The sequence below is a fragment of the Protopterus annectens genome, chromosome 11.part0, assembly GCF_019279795.1.
Source record: "Protopterus annectens isolate FY-2018-M chromosome 11.part0, PAN1.0, whole genome shotgun sequence".
Lineage (NCBI taxonomy): Eukaryota > Metazoa > Chordata > Ceratodontiformes > Protopteridae > Protopterus > Protopterus annectens.
The window spans coordinates 1,381,776,580-1,381,799,993 of NC_056745.1; the positions used below are offsets into that span (position 1 = coordinate 1,381,776,580).

The 23,414-nt window shown below is 43.4% G+C and overlaps 1 protein-coding gene across 1 annotated transcript in view; it reads left to right on the forward strand.

Annotated features, from left to right (window-relative positions):
• The window catches only part of LOC122815078 (putative cation exchanger C521.04c), a 1,300,764-nt gene that overhangs the window by 1,027,382 nt on the left and 249,968 nt on the right, over positions 1 to 23,414 (forward strand). Inside the window, exon 15 of the mRNA XM_044087322.1 lies at positions 19,940 to 19,957. Within this exon, the coding sequence (XP_043943257.1) occupies positions 19,940 to 19,957 (18 nt within the window). The remainder of the gene's footprint in view (positions 1 to 19,939; positions 19,958 to 23,414) is intronic.

Consider the following 23,414-nt stretch of genomic DNA (forward strand, 5'->3'; position numbering starts at 1 on the left):
AGCAATCTTCGACACAAGGTCCTGTCAAGCTTCCCAACCTCCTCACAGGCTTTCAAAAATAAGAAACCAGATTCAAGCCCTCCTCCCTCAGACATTTTGTGCCAACATGCCTTGTAATCAACTATTGGGCTTTAACAGCAACCATTACCTTGGTACCACTGGCGAGCTTGCCCATGAAACTATTGCAGTGGCTCCTTTCATCACAATGGTCTATTTTCACTCACCCACTCGACCACATGATATGCCTTGCAAATCTTTGTAAGAAACAAATACTTTGGTGAATAAAGCCAGAATCAAATCTTTGGTATCGACCATTCTGTCCTCCCCAGCCCAGGGCCACAGTGACCACGGACGCTTTCCTGTTAGGGTGGGGGGGGCCTTTCCAGAGAAAGACGGTCCAAGGCACCTGGTCCCCCATGGAGGTCAATTTGCACATAAATGTCCTGGAATTGAGGGCAGTTCTCTTGGCATTGCAAGCGTTCCCACTCATCCCTTCCAGGACCATTGCAATTCAGTCGGACAACATGTTTGTTGTCTGGTACATCAACAAACAAGGAAGAACCAGGTCTTACCCCCTGTTTCAGGAAGCCATGAGAATTTGGCATTTGGGATGGCTTTCAACCACTTTCTCAAAGCAACGCACATTCCCAGGAGTTCCAGTCTTATTGCAGACAATCTGAGCAGGGACATTTTGATGCCTCACGAATGGTCCCTCAATCCTATAATAGCGGATCAGGTCTTCTGCCATTGGGGCAGGCCTTGCTGTGACCTATTTGCTTCTCTCCTAAACAACAAATGTAGAAGCTATTTTTCCCTGATTCCCCCCCCCCCTTTCAGGGGAGTCACCGAGGGATGCTCTGACACATGATTGGCCCCTGGGTCTACTGTATGCCCCCCCCCCCCGTTTCCCCTCATCCCAAAATTCCTGCAGAAAGCTCAGAGGTTGAGAAGCAGAGTAATCCTCATTGCCCCTTATTGGCCCCGTCAAGTCTGGTTCCCTTTCCTATGACCTTACTTGATTCACAGCCTGTGGAACCTGGATCAATCCTAAGGTCTGCTGTCTCATCCTCAGGGACTGATTCACTCCAATCTCCACAGCCTCAAGCTCGCAGCTTGGTTTCTCCACTCCGATGATAGTCAGGCTACCTGATATTTCATCCCCTGTTCGTGAGATCCTTCTGGCTTAGCACAAACCTTCCACCAGAAAAATGTATTTCAGTAAGTGGACTAGGTTCTCTAGATGGGCCAAAGAACATAGCATAAGACTCCTTTTCCATGCCTATTCCAGAGATCCTACAATACCTCGCTACCCTGTTGCACGCAGGAGATTCAGCATCGACAGTGCACTTAGCACCTATTGCAAGCTTTCACAATGGAATTGACAATTCATCTATTTCTGTGAAATAGACTGTGCAAAACCTTCATGAAAGGAGTATTACATATTAAACCTCCTGTCAAGCCTCCTGTAAAGCCATGGGACTTGACTTTGGTGCTTCAGTCATTAAGTCCTCCCTTCAAGCCTTCTAATTCCTGTGATATAAAATTTTTGTCTTGGAGAAAACTACTTCTAGTAGCCCTTAACTCAGCAAGAAGAGTATCTGGAGTTGCAGGTCTTGAGTGTCAAGCAACCTTATTTGATTTTTCATAGGGAGTGTCCCTATGTACTGACCCCTCCTTTCTGCCCAAGGTCATTTTTGTTTTTCCATTAATCAATCTATTGACCTACTGGCTTTTTTTCCTCACCATTCAGATAGAGGGGGAATACCTTCTGCATACCCTCTATGTTCATAGGCAACTTCGTTTCTACTTGGACAAAACTAAATCTTTCAGAAAAACAGATACATTTTGTGGCCGTTGCAGGACCCAGAATGGGTTAGCCTGTTTCCAAAATGACTATCTTCTTGGCTCAAACGCCATTACTTTCATCTACCATCAGAACAAAGTGTCCTTACCTTCCAAAATAAAGGCGCACTCTACTAGATGGCTGCTTCAGTGGCTTTTCATTCCAGAGCCTCTCTGAATATTTGCGCAGCAGCCACTTGGGCAAGACCTCATGCCTTTATCACGCATTACAAATTGGATTTGGCCTCCAGGGGACGAGCACCTTTTGGTTCTATGGTGCTCAGGAATGTCCTTCCTTAGGGCCACCCAGGACTCAAGTAGCCGAGGACTCTGTCCTAACATTAATGAATGAATAAAGATTTACAACATCAGATAAAGAAGTTGTCTTACCATAATGTTCCATTCATTTATTACTTCCTGCCCTCCTGCCGCCATTCCTGGTGGACTTTAGGATTTCCTTAGTAGTTAAGGTATCTGCTCAGACAGAGCCTCTTACTGTCACTATTACTTCTGTACTGTAATGGCTGGCAAACTTGATCTGAAGAGACTGAGAGGGGCATTGTGGGTAGGTCTTAGCTGAGAGTTTTTGGCTGGCGCGAGCTTGGTAACGGCCATGTCGGTTCCAAGGATGTAACCAAAGTCCTTACAGTAGTGAATAAAGATCTAAGACACAGATGGAACATTATGGTAAGACGTAACTTTTTTGCTAGTGTTTATAGTAATTTCTGTTAATTTCTGCTTGTAGCAGTGATTATTTTTCTTACATTGACAGACGCTTGTTTTTACCATTTCTAAGGAAACTTTCAGTATTTTCTTTTAGCAGGAAAATATTGCACAACTCATATTTTTCCAGCATTTACTATATGTATGACTTTTTTGTATTTTTAAAATCTGATCTAGATTTGACTGCAAATTAAGTCAATTGAATGTAGTGTGAAGGTTTTACTCTTTCAAGAAAATATAGTTGCCATTAAACATTTTATGGTAGCTTAACATGAGTGAAGTGTGTGGAGCCAATTTTTTTAACTGGGTTGTCACATTAACTGCTTTTGCTATGGTGTTTGGTCTTTGTGTACTGGAAATTCTTTAACTACTGTTGTAAAATAATTCTGAACACATTTCATTTTTTTTGTGTAAGCAGTTTGGCAGAGTTTGGGTGGGGACATGCTTATTTCTAAACTTGAAGTGCTTATTGTGGCGCATTATGTAGTACCATCTGTTTATTATTCTGTTTGGTGTTCTCTCCCCTGACTTGATGGATTCTAACCCCCCCCCCCCCCATAAAATATAGTTTCATCTAAAAAGGAAAAAATAAAATATGCATCACTCTATGGCTAGTGATTGTCGGTGCCACTTCTTGGCCCACAGACCACTTACTTTTGAGCCCCATCTCCTACTGTAGCTTTGCCAGCCACTATGGAATAGGGGTTAAACACATCCTTTGGGGCTGTTCCAGTACCTGGCACATGTATGAAAGAACCAGCTCTTTATGTGCAATCGTAGTACAGGGTAGGACTCATCTTGTCAGATATACATATATGCAACCCCCACCCACTTCATTGGAATCATGGTATACCAACATTCAAAACGCGATTTGAACAGACAGACTATTAAACGCAAAATATAACCAGAATAATAGTATTTTACTTGTATTAACATTTGAACTTGTCTCAAACTTTGAACTTGTATAAAACTGAAATGCAGTTTTCTCTTATAAAAATAAAAACTGCTACACTAATGAATAAAACCGCTAAATGTAACAAAATTGCAAAATATTAACTAATTATCCAGCATCTATCTACCTAGCTAGCAGTAAAAACAATTTACACAGTTATATTCCCAGTCGGTAGGTCAGTGCAATCCAGTGACCAAAAACTCCTGTCTGTCTACAAATCTAGCAAATCTGTTTGGCATCATTTGTACTCGTGCAAGGTTGCTAAGGCCTGGAACTTGTTAGCTGTGTCCATCAGGTATGTACCCCCCTCTTCTTTCAAAACCACTCTGAAAAATTTCCTAGCCATACCTCTCAGAACAGGAAATCTGAACAAACCAGAAATGGGGTAGTGCTGCAACATACTGCTGCTCTAGCAACTTTGAGTTATAAGAGCAGTATTTCAAATTTGTCCCTACTTTGGGGCTTTTGACTCAATTTCTTTTAAGCTTTGTTCAGATTTCTTGCAAGAGATTGTGTTATGGCCTAGGATTGGGAGGGTGGCTCAATGGCTAAGGTGTTTGCCTTACAAACACAAGGCACAGGGTTTGAGTCTCACAAGGGATAATTGGCTAGGCTTAAAATGGCTCGCAAGGGCAGTTAGCTTAGTACTAAACTATGAACCTAGGAGTTGGAAAAATTACTGTTTCCATTATTAGAAATGGCCAACTGGTTTGTTAGAGAGGTAAAACTCTATTTCTCAGTTTTTGTATAATTTTAATCTTACATAATCTTGTGTTCATTGCAGCAGAATAGCAATGGTGCTGAGTGTGAATACATATACAGTTTTATACAAGGTACAAAACAGTACCCAACTCCAAATACCATTTTACAGGTGGAAAAAAAATACAGCAGTAGCATGTAAATCAACTGTGTTCTGCAATACATATGTACTCAGAATATCTGTTGTACTGTAACATCCCAGATTTCTGTCTGCCCAGTTAGAAAACACATTTCTGCCATATTGAGCTGTAAAAGCATTTTCAAATTGTCCAACTTAATACAGAAGAAAAGTGAAAACCTATATACCAAGGTAAGAATTAACAATAACTGACATATCTAACAATCAAGTGTTGCCAGAATTGCTTTGAAACAAATCTTTCTTGTGCGACACTACAGCTGTTGATGTAAGCAGGAAGAATTTTATTTGCACTTGTGTATTTTGAGAATTTTTCATTCATTTAAAGTTTGAGTTGCTCACCGATGGATGTAAGTTAATGTACACTGGTGACAGTGATTTCTGAGCACAGTTCGGAGGTTGTCAAATGCATATGTACTGTTAGCACCCCTCACCTCAGTAGTATTAAAATGCACAATATAATCAATATTTTCCCAGTAGAACCTCCAAAATGAATGGCACTTTGATTTCATGGCCCTCCGTACCAGAACCTAGTTCATCCTCCTGACTTACAGCAAGTATTGGATACCCAGTGTTCTCCTTTCCAGATGACAAGGCACATATTTTCATACCACACTTTGATATATGAAAAACAGCTATGTAGAATGAGTGGCAGAAAGTAACTACACTTGCCAACCAGCTAACATTTGAATGAACAGTCACACAGTTCGTGGATTTATAACATACATAGTTTGCCTTCTTCCAAACTGGTATGAACATTGCATATGAAAAAATAACAAAACACTCACGCAAAGTGTAGAAAATGAGATAGTTAGCCTTTTTGCTGATGCTTGCCCACCTAAGCAACCAAAACGCAAGCCCCTCTGGTGCCACTAGCACTTTATCTGCACCATCTCATTAACGGTTCCAACCCATGTGTGGCCATGAGCCTGCCCACAAACCCCAAGGATCAGCTGAATGTGGTTGGACTCTCAGGTGCTCCAGTATTGTATGCCAGCTGCCTATTGGCTTTCTAAGGACTACACAGATATGATTATTGCACTTAAAAATTCAGCTGTTATATACATTATCCACAGGATTGCCTGTTGCCTTACTCCCACAATGACATTAACCATAGGTGTTTTTTTATTTTTTTGCTTACCTTTAAGTTGAATGAGCCACCAGAGCTGGAGAAAATAAATTTTCTCATGTGGGCAGAGCTGCTGCTATACATCCAAAACCGAAATAGTCCACTGGCAGGCAGATAATCAATCCACCATGTCCTCGCTTGTTGGGTGGCTGTAAAACTGCCTGAACTTTGATTTTATTTTAATTTCCTGCCCCAGTCTGGGTCGGACAGGCAGTCAGGCACTGCCTCCATGTAATGTCATCCATAACTAAAGTTTAAAAAAAAAATTTTTTTTAAAAAATGGGAATTAAAGGGGTCACTTGGAAATTCATGGCACCCCATTAGTTTGCCCTCAAAACTGGTAAATAGAGGAATTTGGTACAGCTGAGAGGTATGACTCCATCACAGTTGAAGGCTTCATCTCTGATTATGATCAGCCAATCAGGTGTGTCAGGAAAAGAGAAGAAAAGGGAGTCTGAGCTTCTGAAAGCTGGTCTGTACTGGGTTACTTTGACAGATAACCCGAATTGCCACTGAGGCAGTGAGGAATTCAAACACCTACACAGGCAAGTATAACTTGGCCAACTGTACTTTCTTGCCTCAATGCTTAAGGTATTTTTAGACTTCAGAATCTCTTTCCACTTCAGTTATTCAGTATTTATTTTCAACAGATTTCTGTACTATCCTACAACATGCATATTAACTTGAATGCTTTGTTTTTCCCTCTTGTACATCTTTAAAAAAGCCATTTTCTAGCAAAGTTTGTGGAATTTAGTAAGGACAGGGCAGTGCTTCATCTCATTCCAATCCACTAGGTTTGAGTTTCAGTTGCCTAATCTCATTTTAGGTCCAAGGCTTAACCCCCACTGGTTCCCTTTCCTGCACCCACTTCACCTATTAGTTCCTCCTTCAGGGCAAGAGCCTTCCAGCACATTTTCCCCAGAGGAGGCAAAAGATGGTGTCAAGGAGTGCATGTTCCATCTTCCAACCAAGTGGCACACCATTGGTAGTGTTGGCATGTAGGTCTGTATGTTGCCAAAGATATTCCTGCAGGTGGTGGTACTGCAGCAAGCCAAACTGCCTCCTATATTACCTTACCATGTCCCTCTAGCACCTGTGCTGCTGGTAGAACATGGGTCCTCTGGAGTGCAGTCAGGGCTTTGCTTCCCCTACATCATGGGGCTAGATTCTTTTTTTTTTTCCTTGTCATGTTTGTTTATCCCTCATTCCCATTTTTGTTGCTGTTCATTGTTTAGAGGCTCTTTCATACCTTTTAGTATGACAGCAATATTGTAACTTTGGTTCTGATTTGCATTTTTTGCATCATTTTCCTCAATTATTTTAACTATATACTAGTAATTTCACTTGCTGCACATACTTCTGCAGTCTGTTAAGTTTGATCCATTTATTTTAAGTGTGCTGCTTGTTTCATAATTTATACTAACAAGTCTGTTTGAATAATCTGTTTTTGGATCTCCATCTCACTAATATTGAGCACCTCTAGTCTCTGCTGGACAGTGTACCCTTGTAAAGAATGAATAGTGAATAAATAGCAGTTATATTTTTTCATGTGCTTACAGTAATTTATGGATTTCTTTTATTGCTGCTGTTTTCTCATTAAAAACAAAATTACTTGCAAGGCTTCTTCCCAAATGACGTGCTGGAAGCAGCACATCATTTCTCAACTGATCCACTGACCATGAGGAATAAACGGAATGTCTGCATCCAGGGATTGCAGTTGTCTGCTGAACTGTCATGCAGCAGAGGAATTTGCGATGGCTGTATTTGGTTTGTGTGCTTACAAACACTGCTTTTCAGATATGGCAACAGTTGGCTGTTCAGAGCACTATGGCTTTGTTTACAGTAGGTGAAGTCAAAAAGACCCTTTCTGGTTATGACCTGGGTCATTAGGCAGACATTTATAGTCTTGAACAAATTAATAAAAGAAATAAGTGGGAAGATGTTTGCATATCACATGTTACAAACTTGACTGAGTATACCTGCTTATTTAAGTTGTTTTATGGCAGTGTTTATGGAACCTTGTGGAGGTGTCATCCTGACTTCATCAGTTTATTCTGGCATTTATTTCAGTGCTTTTCCCTTTCTTATTGCTGCTGTTTGCTGTACTGTTGGTAGACTCTTACAATGCTGTACAGAATCCAGTTTTGGACCGTGTTAAATCCTGTAGTTTGGCAGATTGAAGTTGTCATGTTGCTGCTTTTCTCATCAGTGTTAGCTTGAGGATTGTTCATTAACATTTTGATTTTTATATATTTTGTAGTATATTGGAAGATTGATTACTGTTGTTCATAGTGGGCTGCCTCTGACAGTAAAGGCTCTGGGGAGATGCCAAGAATCCACTTGGGTGGGTTTCATGAATTTTCCATTACTGGGCTACTTTTTAAAAAGTTTTATTAAATTATCACTTAAGACAGGTGCACATACCTTATTATAAAAGAAAATAAACTAACTTTTGTCATCCTCATGCATTATACTTTTTCATTTTTTTCTAACACTTTACTCCATTACAGAGGTTGCTAAATTCCTGCCTTTTCTTAAATCTGTCTTCATCCTGAACTTTATTATGCATGTATTCTCACAAATTCCATTTTTTTTATAATTTGGTCCTTCCCTTTGCTTAAATATTACACTTTTCTCCTTTAAAATATTCCATACTGCAGTTGCTTTTTTCATCAAATAACAAACTTGGCAAGACCTTACTGTATATAAGCAATTCAGATGTGTCCAAGCTAAAAATAATAATTTCCTTAGTTACAGCCAGTTGTCATTCCCCCCAAGCATTTCTGACAGCACTCTGTAGGAATTTTTAAAATATGCCATCTCTTTACACTCCTTAATGTTCCCAGTTCTCTCTTCCATCACACCTCCAGCATTTGCTATTTACCCTGTAATGCCCACCACTGCTGCCAATATGTGATGGGCACCAATATGGGTCATCCCACGCTGGGCCAGTAATTGAGTCTGAACCCTCACCACTGACACTAGAGGGATGTGCACATGGAATACAAATGGATACACTCAGTATTTCCAGATGCAGACCTCTCTCCAAGTACAGTTTCCCTTAAGAGCACACAAGGAATGCATACAACCTGGGGTCTGAATGCCTGTATATCCGTCTCCGTCCAGATCCCCAGTAAGACACTCCACTGGTATAGCTGTAGGGTTAGGTCCTCAGCCGCCACTGGTATAGCTATAGGGTTAGGTCCTCAGCTGAGTGTCCGTCATGTCCTGCAGCACCCTCTGTAAATCCAGTGCTTCATGTCCGTGCCTCAAGTAGCTGACAGATTTAATTTTTGCACACACTTGGGAAAGGCTGGCACAGGTCTACTAGCTATGCCCCCTTCTGCCCAGACTATAAGGTATTTACCACTGCCACCAGACATTCCACAATCAGCTACTCCAAGGCCTTTAACAAAGGGTGTCCAATTATACTGTGTAATGTTGATAATACAAATGGTACCTCACGAAGATGGTTGGGCCTTTTGGAATGGCCCACACAGTGTCACCAAATAAGTATAGGTACTCTCAAAGGTTAATACTTTGTAAAAAGGACCAACCACAATGAAAAGTTTAATAAATAAAAGAAAATACTAACTATATATCCACAATAAACCACAGGCTTCAAACCACAGAAAATATTGAAAACATTGATGGACAGACTCGTACAAATAAAGAAAAACAATCTCTAAACTAAGCTTAGTTATATTCCTGAGTGAAACTAAGAATTTTACTGTTCCCTGTTAACTTACTTGGACAAGGCAAGATGAATTACATGAGCAGTCTTTCTAGTCATGCTTCCTAACAGAATATGTTCTGAGATTACTCCATGTAAAATATTTTCAAGATGACTTGCAGAATGACTTCATCTGGTCACCTGACTCGAGGTTCCCACAATATCTCCTTTTGAAGTTCGAGACAGGATTTGAACATAGATGACTGCAGTACACATATAAATGTTCATGGCAGTGCTTTGAGGCCTCCCCTTTCTTCATTGAACTAATGAAAAAAAAAACTGTCCCAGATCCATCTTCTCTGGTCCTACTCGGCACCGGGGTGCTGTTGAATGATTTAATAGCTCATTTACTACTACTTTCAGCTGTTCCCGTTGGGGGTCGCTACAGTGGATCAGTTTCCATTTATTCCTGTCCTCTGCATCTTGCTCTGTCACACCAACCACATCCATAAATTTCATCTTAGGCCTTCCTCTTTTTTTGCATGGCAGCTCCATCCTTGGTATCTTTTTCCCAGTATACCCAGCATCCCTCCTCAGCACATATCCAAACCAACACAATCTCACCTCTCTGGCTTTGTCACCAAACTGTCCAACCTGAGCTGACCCTCTAATATACTGACTCCTAATCCTGTCCATCCTTGTTACACCCACTGCAAATCTTAACATCTTTAACTTTACCTCCTCGAGCTCTGACTCTGTCTCCAACCCATGTAACATAGCTGTTGTCACTACTGTCTTGTAGATTTTCCCTTTCACACTTACTGGTACCAATCTGTCACAAATCACTCCTGACACTTCCCCCACCTTGCCTGTATTCTCCTTCACCTCTCTTCAACACACATTACTCTGAACTGTTGATCCCAAGTGTTTAAACTCGACCACCTCCACCAACTCTATTCCCTGCATCCTCACCATTCCTCTATCCTCCCTCTCATTCAGACACATGTTCCGTCTTAGTCCTGCTGACCTTCATTCCTCTCCTCTCTAGAGCATATCTCCACCTCTCCAGGGTCTCCTCAACCTGTTCCGTACTCACTGTCTTTCGGCTTTTCCCAGTTAGGGGTTGCCACAGCGGAACTCCAGTCCGCTCATGATTGGCAGTGGATTTTTATGGTGCCAAGTTGCCAGCCTGACACCCAACATTCAAAGAAGGCATGCCCATTCACGCTCGCACCTACCTGCATGTCTTTAGCATCACTCGGCCATGGTGAGGTCATGCAGACTCCACATAGAAGGTGCTCCAGCCGAGAATCTAACGAGAGAACCTCTTGCTGTGATGTGACAATGCTAACCGCTGCACCACTGCAGTTATAGATCACAATGTCATCCATAAATATCGTAGTCCACGGGGACTCCTGTCTGATCATGTTTGTTAGCTTGTCCATCACCATTGCAAATAAGAAAGGGCTCAGAGCTGATACTTGATGTAATCCCACCTCCACCGTAAGCGCATCCATCACTCCTACTGCAGACCTCACCACTGTCACTATCCTCGTATATATCCTGTACCACTCCCTTTCATACTTCTCTGCCACTCCTGACTTCCTCATACAATACCACAACTCCTCTTTAGACACCCTGCCATGTGGTATCTCCAAGTCCACAATGACACAATGCAACTCCTTCTGACCTTTATTTCTCCAACACCCTTAGAGCAAACATTGTATCTGTAGTGCTCTTTCACAGCATGAAACCATACTGCTGCTCACTAATCACCTCCCTTCTTAAAGTAGGTTCCACTATTTCCCATAACTTCATGCTGTGACTGATTAGTTTTATCCCTCAGTTACTATAGCTGTGCACATAACCCTTGTTCTTAAATCGATACCAAAACACGTCTCCACTCCTCAGGCATCCTCTCACTTTCCAAAATTTCATTAAACAATCTGGTTAAAAATTCCACTGCCATCAATCTTAAAAACCTCCATGCTTCCACAGGTATGTCATCTGGACCAACAGCCTTTCCATTGTTCATCCTCCTCATACCTGTCCTTAATCCTTGCTAATCCATTGACTTCCTGATTCACTGTCCCCACATCATCCAACCTTATTTTTCTATCTCGTCATCAGTCCTTCAAAGTACTCCTTCCATCTGCTCAACACACACACTTCACTTGAGTACGTTTTCCTCATTGTCATTTATCACTTTTACCTGCTGCACATCTTTCCCAGCTCTCTGTCTAGCCAATCGGTACAGGTGCTTTTCTTCCTCAGTGTCCAACCTTTCATAAAACTCCCTATATGCCTTATCCTTAGCCACCTCTCTTCGCCATATGCCTCATCTCCTTATACTCCTACTTTCTTCATCTCTCTGACAATCCCACTTCTTTGCCAATCTGTTTCTCTGTGTATACTCTCCTGTACTTCCTCGTTCCACCACCAGGCCATCATGTCCTCCCTCTGTCCAGATGTCACACCAAGCACCTTTCTAACTTTCTCCCTTACCAGATATGGTGTAGTTACTCAGCTACTGGGTAACTCTTACATGCCATCCAGTGCCTGTCTTGACTCTTCCCTGAACTCCACTTCACAATTGCCCTTTTTCAACTTCCGCAGTTTGATCTTTGGCACTGCCCTCACACTCCATTTACATTTCCCTTAGTTTGTCTAAAATAAACCAGCTGGGTTAACCATTGCTGTGCCAGTGTCCTCTAGTAAAAACTATACATTTAATTCAGATACCAAAGTTCATGTCCATTTCAGCAGGGTGCACTGTTAATACATTTTAACAGAAGCAAAGCTCACAAATGTTTTAATGTTTTCAGCACAAGTATCTGGACAAATCAGTTGATATACAAACATATAATTATACAATTCCAGCTAGCTGTGCTGACACTGCCCTACTTCTCCCTGACATGGCTGGCAGTACCTCCTATCATCACATACCCAAAGAAAACTTCTCTGAAATCTGCTTGTGGTATAAACATACGTATGCAAACACTTCCAAGCAGAAGTCCTAAAATTTCTGGACAATGGTTGCATACTTGGGCGCCACACCGATGTATCTCTTCCAAATCTTTTCTAACATCCTCTGATTCTTGGTTATCTTGCAACATTTTAAATGCCTTACTAGTTACCCCTTTTAACAGCAGCTTCTGTTCTAGACTTGACTAAAACCTACTACAATTGTTAATGTTCTCTAGTCCTAGCTTGCCTTCATTTTTACATATGGGATCGGAGCCGATCCTCTGCTCCGACTCTGCCTATTTACAGGCTGGAAGTGTTCTAGTTGGCTCGTGGCTAGGTAGGTATCCCATGGTGCACCAGTACAATCCCCAGATCTAGTTTGTCACATTGACTAGTTCGGTTATGCTTCTCTTTGGCTCTGGCTAAGTGTTGCATTTACTTTAACTTTTTCCAAAATTTTGGCTCTGTTTAGCTTAAAAATAGTAAAAACTGTTACTGCTTGTTAATCAGTTAGCGTAGTTCATATTGGTGTAGTTAGCTTATACTTTCGCCATTTGGTGCAGTCTTTAGCCTTTTGGCCTGTTTGGCTTAGTATTGGTATCCTGTGTGCTGGTTTTTGTATGTTCATAGAATTAGTGGTTGTAAGCGCCTTTTCTGCACTGTTAGACTGTGTGTTAATAGGATAGTCGTGTGTTTGGCAGTTTTCCATTTAATTGGTTAGCATTCTTGTTTTTGCTATCATTAACAGAACTACATTCTGTAAGTAATTGGCGTAAGTTTGAGATTTTTGCGGATTCCTGCTTGTTTTGCTGATATTTGAGTGTGAAATTCTGTACTCTGTAAATTTCTGGGTCTGTTTTAGTTAGAACACCTAGTCTTCATTTCCTTTCCTGCCCGGGCTAGGCTAGTTTAAGTTAGAGGACCTAGTCCTTGTGGTATCTTTCTCCTTCCTGCAGGGCTAGGCCCGTTTTAAATTAGAGGACCTAGTCCTTCTCCTTTTTCTCTGTGTGTGTCCCCCTGTGAGAATGTCTAGAGTAAGGATCATAAGCCATCTGGCTTTAAGAAGTGTATTAAGTGCTCTCAAAAAATATCCATAACGCTTGGTCACAGTAACTGCGTTTACTGTTTGGGGGCCATCCCATTTATAGGAGACCTGTTTATTTTGCCATGCTTTCATTCCTAGGGTGTTGCAGGAGAGGAAGAACAAGCTCATCCTAAAAGGTCTCCTTAAACCTTCCTTTGAGGAAGATCTGTCTAGCTCATCCTAATCTTCAAAATCCACTAAGGGAAAATCTAAATCCTCTATGAGGCCCTCCCCAACACTGGCTGATGTCTTGGAGCCACCTCTTAAGATATCAAAATCAGACAAGTCCACTGTCTTATCGGCTCCACAGACCTCGGTGCCGACTGAGAGCAGTATTGTGATTACAGGGTTGATTCCAAGTATTCCGGAGCCGACCACTGAGTATTTCTCGGAGCCGGTCTATGGATCCTCTACCGGCCTCCTTGATATTGAAATCCCTGATTCCCTCAGAGAATCCCACTCTCCTACTCTGTCATCCAAGTCTTCCAAGAGTTTATTGGACGAAGATGTAGAGAGGGTAGTGCTGAGACTGTTGAAGTCATCTGCTTTGCCTAAATTACTGTTGGCCTCGACCCAGTCAGTTCCGGAGCCACTTGAGTCCATTCAACCCTCTGCGATCATTCCTCCTCAGAGCCATGCTGGTCTTTCAGAGCCAGAGTGTTAGGTACCACTGGTAGAACCTTCGGCTCCAGCTCCCCCTGTGGCTGCTTCAGAGCAGAGTTCTGCTCTGACACTCTCGGCGCCATCCGTAGTGTCTAGGGGCTGAAGCTCCCCGGTCAGCTCCAACAAGGATGCTTGGAACCAAACTTCGGTTCTGAGTCTTCCTCTCGGCGCTTCGGCTAGGGTGAATTCAGACTCTGTCTATCTCGGAGCCAGTAGCTCTGGTGCCAACTGCATCCTCTGCCTCCTTGGAGCCGGGGAGGTCTTTGGTGCTGGAGAGGTCTGCATTCGAGATGTGTGCTGTCCCGATTGTCTGCTCCAACCAGAGGTATCAGCACTCTTCCCCTCCTAAAGCACCTACTTCTGTCTCAGCTCCTACCCCCTCCATGGACAGCAGAGACCCTCAGGAGCCACCGGCTGGTGGCCCCCACTCTTCCAAGACCTCCCAGGATAAGTCTCTTACCTCGGACACTGACCTTTAGGAGTTGGAAGGGTCTCCCAAGTTGTCCTCTGTCTCCTTTGTAGACATCCTGGAAATCCTTGAGCAGAGGTGTGGCTTGCCACTATCACCCCTTCTGATGGGTTGGTGTACCTGAAGGCTTTTGGATTTCAACCTTCAGCCTCTTGGGTGTCTGCATCTTTTTTAACTGATGGAGCTAGTTAGAAAGATGTGGGATACTCCTGATGCCATGGAGCCAGTCCCCAGGAGATCGAATACATTTTTCTGCCCTTCCTGAGAAAGATTTTTTTGTCTAAAGGTGTTCCCATAGATGCCATGGTGGTGGCAGCGGCCACTAAGAAGGAGCTAGCTGAGACTTCTGTTCATCTGCCGAATAAGGAGTCTTGAACGATGGACAGATACAGGAAGCATATCTTTAGCTCAGTGGCATTTACCCTCAGATCGCTGAACTACCTTACTCACTTCACAAGACTACAGAGATATCTCCTTAAAGAGTTAGGAGATTCTCTACAAGGTACATGTACTGAGGGAGTCCCTGACAAGGTTTCTGCCTAGTTGTCCACCTTGAACTCTATTGTCAACTCTTCCATGCGGCTTATTTCGTATGCAGCTGATGGAGTGAGAAGAGCAGCGGGTTCAGGAATTTCCCTGAGGGCGTCATTCCTGGATGCGTATGTGTAACTTTGCGGAACCATTCAAGTTTACCTTTACCAATGCCCCCTTCGGTTCCTCCTTGTTTGGATCAAAGGTAAAGGACACTCTCACCCAGTGCGAGCAAGAAGGAAAAACACTCTCTGCTGTGGGAGTACGTTTTACTGTCCCCTCTAGACCATACCCTAAGGGTCAGAGGGGGCGGTAAAATGTGGTTCAAGAAGTCCCAGAGGTTTTTCCAGGATGCACAGGGTGACTCCTCCTTCAGAGGAGGAGGAAATGGTAGACGTTGCTTTAGAGGCAGCGGTGATCCACAAAACCAGGGAGATCGCGATTCCTTTTGGGGCCGGCCTTACCAGTACTGCTGATGTGGAGCCCGACTGTGCTTCTCTGGGGCCAGTCAAGGGTCGCATTTCTTTGTACCCAGAAGCCTGGCTGAGTATCACTCAAGACAAGTGAGTACAAAGAATTATTACCAGAGGTTATGTCATGCCCTTTTCTCTTCCACCTGTTCCCAAGAAGATCCCGGATGTTCCACCCAGTCACAGGGATCAGGCAACTGTGGAGGTCAACAAGTAGCTGTCAGAGTTATCCAACCCGTCCCAGCAGACCAAATAGGATCCAGAACTACTCCAGATTCATTTTAGTGCCAAAATGTACAGGGGACTGGAGGCCTATTTAGATCTCAGCAGATTGAATGATTCACTAAAGGACAAGTTCCGGATGGTGACACTGTAGTCTGTACTCCCGTTTATTAGGGAAAGACAATTGGATGTGCTCAATCGATCTCCAACACGCCTATTACCACACAAAAATGGACAGAGCATAGAGGAGCCATCTACGCTTCCGGCTGGGAGCCTGTCATTACCAGTTTCGTGCTGTGCCCTTTGGTCTTACCACAGCCTCCAGGGTGTTCACCAAATGTATGGCAGTAGTGACAGCTCAACTGAGACGTTCAGATTCCAGGTGTTTCTATATCTGGACGAATGGCTCTTGACTGCCCCTACCAGGCATCTACTTCAGGCTAGGGACACTACTCTTCAGCTTTGTGCCCAGCTGGGAATTTCTATAAATTGGGAAAAATTTGCCTTATTGCCCTCTCAATCTGTGATTTTTATAGGCGCAGATAGACACGGTAGACATGTTGGCTTGTCTTCCTGCCGAAAGGGCACAATCTGGTTCTTCAAATTCGGTGTCTTCTTACCTTATGAAAGGTCAAAGCCAAGATTATTCTGCAACTTTTAGGGACCATGGCTTCCACCATATTAATAGTGCCACTAGCCAGGTTACACAAATCTTCAGTGGCTCCTGTCGTCCCAATGGTCTTTTCAGCACCTCCCATTATCTCATCACATTCTGCTGGCAGAATCTTGCAAGAAGGACCTCCTTTGGTGGACGCTACCCAATCAGTTAAGAACGGGCACCTCATTTGTCCCTCACCAACCTGTTGCTACTGTGACCACGGATGCCTCACAGATGGGGGGGGGGGCATTGTCTTGGCAGGATTGTCCAAGGCACATGGCAAAATCATGAGTCTCACCTGCATATCAACGTTCTAGCGATGAGGGCGGTGCTCCTGGCATTGCAAGTACTCCACAACCTGCCTCTGGGGACTATTGCAATACAATCAGACATGTCGGTAGTATGGTATATCAACAAACGGGGCGGAACCAGATCTTACCCACTCTGTCACGAGGCCATGCGAGTTTGGAAATGGGCGATAGCTTCCCAGCTTTTTCTGGTGGCAACGCACCTTTCAGGGACAACCAGAGTGATAGCAGACAAGCTCAGCAGGGTAATCCTTATGCCTCACGAGTGGTCTCTAAAACAGGAAACAGCAGAACAGATTTTCCGGAGTTGGGGACAGCCTTGCTGCAACCTCTTTGCCAGTCCAATCAATGCCAAATGCAGCAGCTACTTCTCCCTCATCCCCCCTCCGGGGGAGTCACCAAGAGACGCACTTGTTTACGATTGGCCCCCAGGTCTCCTGTATGCTTTTCCTCCCTTTCCCAAGGTTATTCAGAAAGCAAAACTGCTGGGAAGCAAACTTATCCTCATTGCTCCTTACTGGCCTCGTCAGGTTTGGTTCCCCTTCCTCGGGCCTCTTATCTGGACAATCCTTGGATCCTGGACCCAGCTCCAGACCTGTTGACTCGCATGTCAGGTTCGCTCCATCCCTCATTACATACCCTCAATTTGACAGCGTGGCTGCTCCAGTTCCATCCCCAGTCAGGCTTCACGACTTCTCACCCTCCTTGAGTCATATCCTTGTCTTCTCATAAACCTTCTACTACCTGAGCTTTTTCACCAGGGATCTGTGGCTGCCACTATCAGAGTTCAATTGGCAGCGATTTCAAACTTTTATCTAGGTTTTCAGGATTCAAATCTGATGTCAAGCTATGCAAAACCTTCCTTAAAGGTGCTACTTTGTTGAGACACCCCTATCAAGAACCTGTTTGCCTCATGGATTTTAAATTTTGTGTTGACAAATTGACTTCTCTGCCCTTTGAGCCTTCCCATTCATCATCTTTGAAATTTCTGTCTTGGAAGACTTTCTGGTAGCGATCACATCGGCCAGACGGGTGTCAGAGTTGCAGGCATTGTCTGTTAAAACCACCTTATCTGATTTTTCACAAGGACAGGGTGTCCCTTCGTACTAAGCCCTCCTTTGTCCCCAAGGTCTGTTCCCATGTCACTTTGAATCAATCCATAGAGCTTCCGGTGTTCTTTCCAAATCATTCAAATGCAGCTGAATACAGGTTTCATCAGCTGGATGTCCATATACAATTGTTTTTATTTGCACCGGACTGAGGAAATCAGATCAATTATTCATTTTCTTCTCTGAATTCAGGTCAGGTTTACCAGTTTCCAAAGTGACACTCAAATTGGATTTCTAGCTGTATAGCTTATGTTTACAATTCTGAGGGTAGACCTTTACCCTTTAAAATCAGGGCTCATTCTACCAGATCTCAGTCTACCTCTGCAGCCTTTCAAGCCAGAGTCCCACTTGATAATATTTGTGCAGCAGCTATGTGGGCTACCCCACACACTTTTATTACTCATTACAAATTGGATTTAACATCCAGGGGGTAGAGCTTCATTTGGTTCCACGGGACTCAGTATTTTTCCTTGAGTCACCCAAGAATGAGGCGCTAGGGACGCTGTCCCATATGTAAGAATGAAGGTGAGATAGGACTGCAGAACATAAAGAAGTTATGTACTCACCATAACGTCCCATGTTTGTAGTCCATCTCACTCTCCTTCGAATCCACCCGCCTACCCCCAGCCTGGAAGTACCTGGAGACAGAAAAATATTATCCCTTTTATGGAGATATTTTAGTATTGGCTTATTTGGTATAGTTATCTTTCCTAGTTAGCAGCAAACAAGATCTGGGGATTGTACTGGTGCACCATGGGATACCTTCCTAGCCACGAGCCAACTAGAAGACTTCCAGCTTGTAAATAGGCCGAGTCGGAGCCGAGGATTGGCTCTGATCCCGTATGTAAGAATGAAGAGTGAGATGGACTACAAACATGGAACGTTCTGGTGAGTACATAACTTCTTTTTTCATTCAGCACTCCCCAATCCCTTTCTCCTATATTATGATAGCAATTCCTGGTAGAGAAGGCCATCTCTAACATGCAGTCTGAGCTTTGCTTGGCCTCATCCCACTCTTACCTTTTCCCTCTCTAAATATTTCTCCCAATACATTTTTACCAAAAATTTCTACCAATTTTTCTGAAGTAACTTCATCCCTATATTGCTTATTTCTTATATTCCTACTTGCAGTCATCCCTATTGACAAAAATCTGTCTCTATTCTAGTGTTGGCTTGGTTCTTAAAATATTTTCTGCAGCTTTATGAATAGGATTTTCTTTGTGGTTCTTTATAATCTGTGTCCTAAATCCTACTTTTCCTTTCTCAAACTTCTACCCAGTTTCATCATCCCTTTCCACTCTGATTTGTAACTTTTTGCTTGTGTTATGTGGATGAGTCTTTTGAATCAGGTAATCATAAGCCACCTTATTTTGTGGGGATGATCAACAACTTTCTCCTTCTGATTTCCTTTCTCATTTCAGCAATCTTTTAAGCCCTTTCTCTAGCCAATACCAAACTGTGTCCAACACTCCCCACCTCCTTTCTATACATCCCTTCATTCTTCAGAAGTATCATGTCTAAAGGACGTGTAACATCTGCTTGAACAGATTAAACTGGATAGCCCCCCCCCCCCCCCGGTACTGACTGTCTTCACCTATGATTTATCACTGTAAAGACATCATAATCCTGCTAAACACATCTAGAACCTGTGTATTACTCTTAATATATCTATTATCTGGAAGAATGCCATTGTAAAACCTCTCCCCAAGAAACTCAGTCCCTCCAAGCCAGACATTTGACCATTTTTGTTCTCTACCTTGGGAAATACTTTGGAAAAATTACTTTATTTACAACTTATTACATCATTCCAAAGCCCTCTTCTCTCTCAAAAGCAGCATGTTTTTTTATCTGGTTGCAGTATATCTACAGCTATCTGGATACTCTGCGAAATTCTTGGAATGGATAAAGGCCTGTTTACTGGAGCAGTTTATTTTGACCTCACTTGAGCCTTTGATCTTATTGATCACTCATTTGTCTTAGACCATCTCACTAAAATAGGCATTGGTGATGACGCACTACCATGGTTCAAAAACTACCTTTTTAACTGCCACTTGTCAGTTAATTTCAAATCTGATGTCCCTTTTTATTCTTCCTCTCAGATGGGTTCACAACCGACCCTTGGATCCAACTTGGCCGCATACAACACTTGGGATCCAATTCTTGATCACTTTCCTCGACCCCATAATTCTCTATTCTGTCCCTAACTTCTCGGATCTCATTTACCACCTTTGTGGCAAGCTGGAGGATTTCAATCTCGAGCTTGTAAGAAACAATTTTCTTATTTTTGTCTCACTCTTAAACTGTTACTTTCGAGATTGTAGGTGCTGTTTTTTCACTCCCTCACTAGTCGCTGGAGTCGGGATTTCACCTTGTTCTCTGCTGACCTTGGTTATTGGTACCTTTGTTGGTACATATCCCTTTTTGCCTCCTTTCAGTGTTCCTTTTTAGGTATTTCTTTTTTCTTTTCTAGGTCTATATAACAAAACAAAAAAAAACCTTTTTTTCTGTACGTGCCTAACCTTTTCTTTCTTTTAGGTTATACTGCCTTATGTCAGAGAAACCTATGGGCTTCAAAAAGTGCACTTCTTGTGGGCATAAGATCACAAATTCTGATGACTGAGAATTCCGTCTATTGCCTGGGAGCTAACCATCTTAATTTTTGTGCCATTTGCTCCACCTTCAACACCAGGGCTTTGTCATACCAATAAATTAACACTAAAAGGCTTGCTTCCTGCTTTTGGAACTTAAACCCCCCTGCCAAGCCCTACTAGTTTATTCTTACTCCAGGAAAAGTCACTGAGGTCTTCAGAGCCACTATAGAAGGTTAGTAAGATTTCAGATCTGACTACCTCTGCTTCAGAGTCTTTTGAGCTGCTCTCAGATCCACGGTCCTCTTTGGATCAGACAGGCTCATCTCCTATTGTGGTCTCCCCATTTACTTCTACAGTCTCCTTGAATCCTAAGCCATCAGATCAACAAGCAGAAGCTGTACGCCGGAGTACATTCTGAAACCTCTCTTCGGCCCTACCCACTCAACTTTTTCAACCACTAAGGAAACACTCCAGACCACAGCATCTTCCAGGAGTTTAACAGAGTATTCAGACAGGATTGTGTGGAACGTTGTCAGGGCTCAATCCAGATGGGGGTCCTGCCAGCTCCATCCAGTCATGGATTCTTGAGTGCACCTAAGCCCATTTCTTTCTCCTACACCAATCCGTTTTTTGGTTTGGAGTCCCAGGATGCAACATCCCTGAGAGGTTCAGCTTTGGATCCAAGGAAAGTACCCTGTTCGACTCCAGTATCCCTGACCAGTTCTGCTGTGAAACCCTCGGATCAGAGCAGGTTTCAGATCCGAGAGGTTGGCACCAGGTCTGAGGAGTTGGGTTCCACCCTGACTTTGTTGGATCTGTTCCTTCCCCTCAGAGCTTCGGACCTGGACAGCTCTGATCTGATTCTCCTCATGAGGCTCAGATCTGGGGGCGGCCCTGACCTTTTTTCCTCCGATTTCATCCCCGAGGAGGGGAGAAGTTTCCCCTGATCAGTCAGCTTTCAAGGTGGTAGAAAGGGTTTTCCCTTTACATAGAGAACAGTCCTGTCATATCTGATCCTGATCATTGCCCTTCACTTGGGTCTGAGCTCTGAGTCCATCAGACCTGTTCCATAGGGGCAGCCAGTTCTGGGAAGTCTTCAGACAGGTTGCCTAGAGGAATTTCCCCCCTTCTGATAGTGCTCCTGAGCACCCCACAGAAGAGATCCCTTTGAAGAGGGCAGGTAAGAGAGACACCCATGGAGTCTCTCTCAGAAGACACTGATTTTGATAAGGGAGAAGGATCCCTCATCACTACACGATGACATCTCCTTTGTAGATTGTACTTGAAATCCTCACAGAAGGGAGGCTGGCCTTCCCAACCTCCTTTTCTTGAAGAGTCAGTGTTTCTAGAGGCTTTTGTTGCTAGACCATCTACATCTTTGGTGACCCAACCTGGCTGTTGAACTTATTGACTTGTTTTCCACCGGACTTGGAAGGAACCGAGCACTGTTGAACCTATCCCTAAGAACCCAGACAAATCTATGGTCCCTTCTGATAGATTCCAGTGGAGTAAGTGAGTCCTGGTTGATGCTATAGTGATGGTGGTGATGGCCACCAAGATGGAGCTAGCTGAACAAAGCTCCTCTGTCCATCCACCAAACAGGGAATCCAGAGCGATGGACAAATTTGGAAAGTGAGTGTACACCTTGGCTATGTTCACTCTGAGGTCGTTAAACTACCTGGCACTGGCACACTTGACTACAGAAAGTTTCGATTAACTATCAAATACTTGCTTGGAGTCCTTGTCTGAGTAGGATCTGAAAAAGATTTCTTCGCAACTGGACACACTACTGTCCTTTTCTAATGCATTGAGGCTGATCTCCCACACAGCGAAGGGTGCCTGACAAGCCACCGGTTCAGGCATAACCATTGGCAGACATGTTTGGATGAGGCTATGCAACTTTGCGGAACCCTTCAAGACATCCTTTGTCAGTACTTCCTTTGACTCTTCCTTGTTCGGGCCATCAGTTAGACATGCTCACCCACAGCAAACAAGAAGGAAAGACTGCCATAAGAATCAAGTTTTCTACCCCTCAACAGACTTCCTCTAGAAACCAATCAGGTGGTAAGATGCGGTTCTGAAAATCTCGGGGTCCTTTCCAGGATTTGCGCAGCTATAACTCCTCCAGAGGCAGAAGAGGAAACTTCAGTGGAAGACTACATTCTGGCAGCATAAGGGGGTCCAAAGAATAAGAGCTTCAAGAATACTCTGATGGGCTCTATCAGTGCTCCTGAAGTGTTGCCAGATTCTCTGGAGGCAGTTGTAGGTCATTTCTCTTTGCGCCTAGATGCCTGGACACAAATCACAAAAATTATGGGCATTAAAAATCCTATCCAGAGGTTACTACATACCATTTTCCTTTCCTCCTGTTCACAAAAGGAAACTTTCAGAAGCTCCACCCAGTCAGATGGAAGACGCAGCTCTAGAAATACAAAAGCTGCTTCAGAAAAGTCATCCAAGAGGTCACACCTGACCAGATAAGATTCGGAACTTACTCCTTTTTTTTCCCAAAGAGAACAGCAGATGTAAGACCCATTTTGGATTTAAGCAACTTAAATCAGTATGTGAAGATGAAGTTCTGAATGGTCACTGTTCAGCCCATTCTGTCTCTTCTGTGCAAGGGTGATTGGATGTGGTCTATAGATCTCCAGGATACATACTATCACATAAAAATGGACAGGTGATCCAGGAAACAATCATTACCAATTCAGAGTACTGCCCTTTGTCCTCAACAGTCCCCAGGATGTTTACCTAATGCATGGTGGTAGTAGCAGCTCACTTGAGACTCGAGGAATTCCAGGTGTTTCCATATCTCTGATTGTCTCCTCACTGCACCATCCAAGCATCAACTTCTACAAACCAGGGATGACTTGTTCCTGGTTAACTCCTTGAGCCATCTCTATAAACCTTACCAAGTAGAATCTAGTCCCAGTACAGACTCTGGTATTTATAGGAATCTTCTTGAATACTACAACTTAGGTGGTGTCCTTACCTCTCCATTGCATCATCACATCCCTGAGACTTCAAGCTCAAATTCAGGCTGTATTATCCCACCTGTCTCCTCCAGCGCGATTAGTACTGCAAGTGCTGGGGTCGATGTCAGCTTGCCATACTTTTGTTCCCTCTAG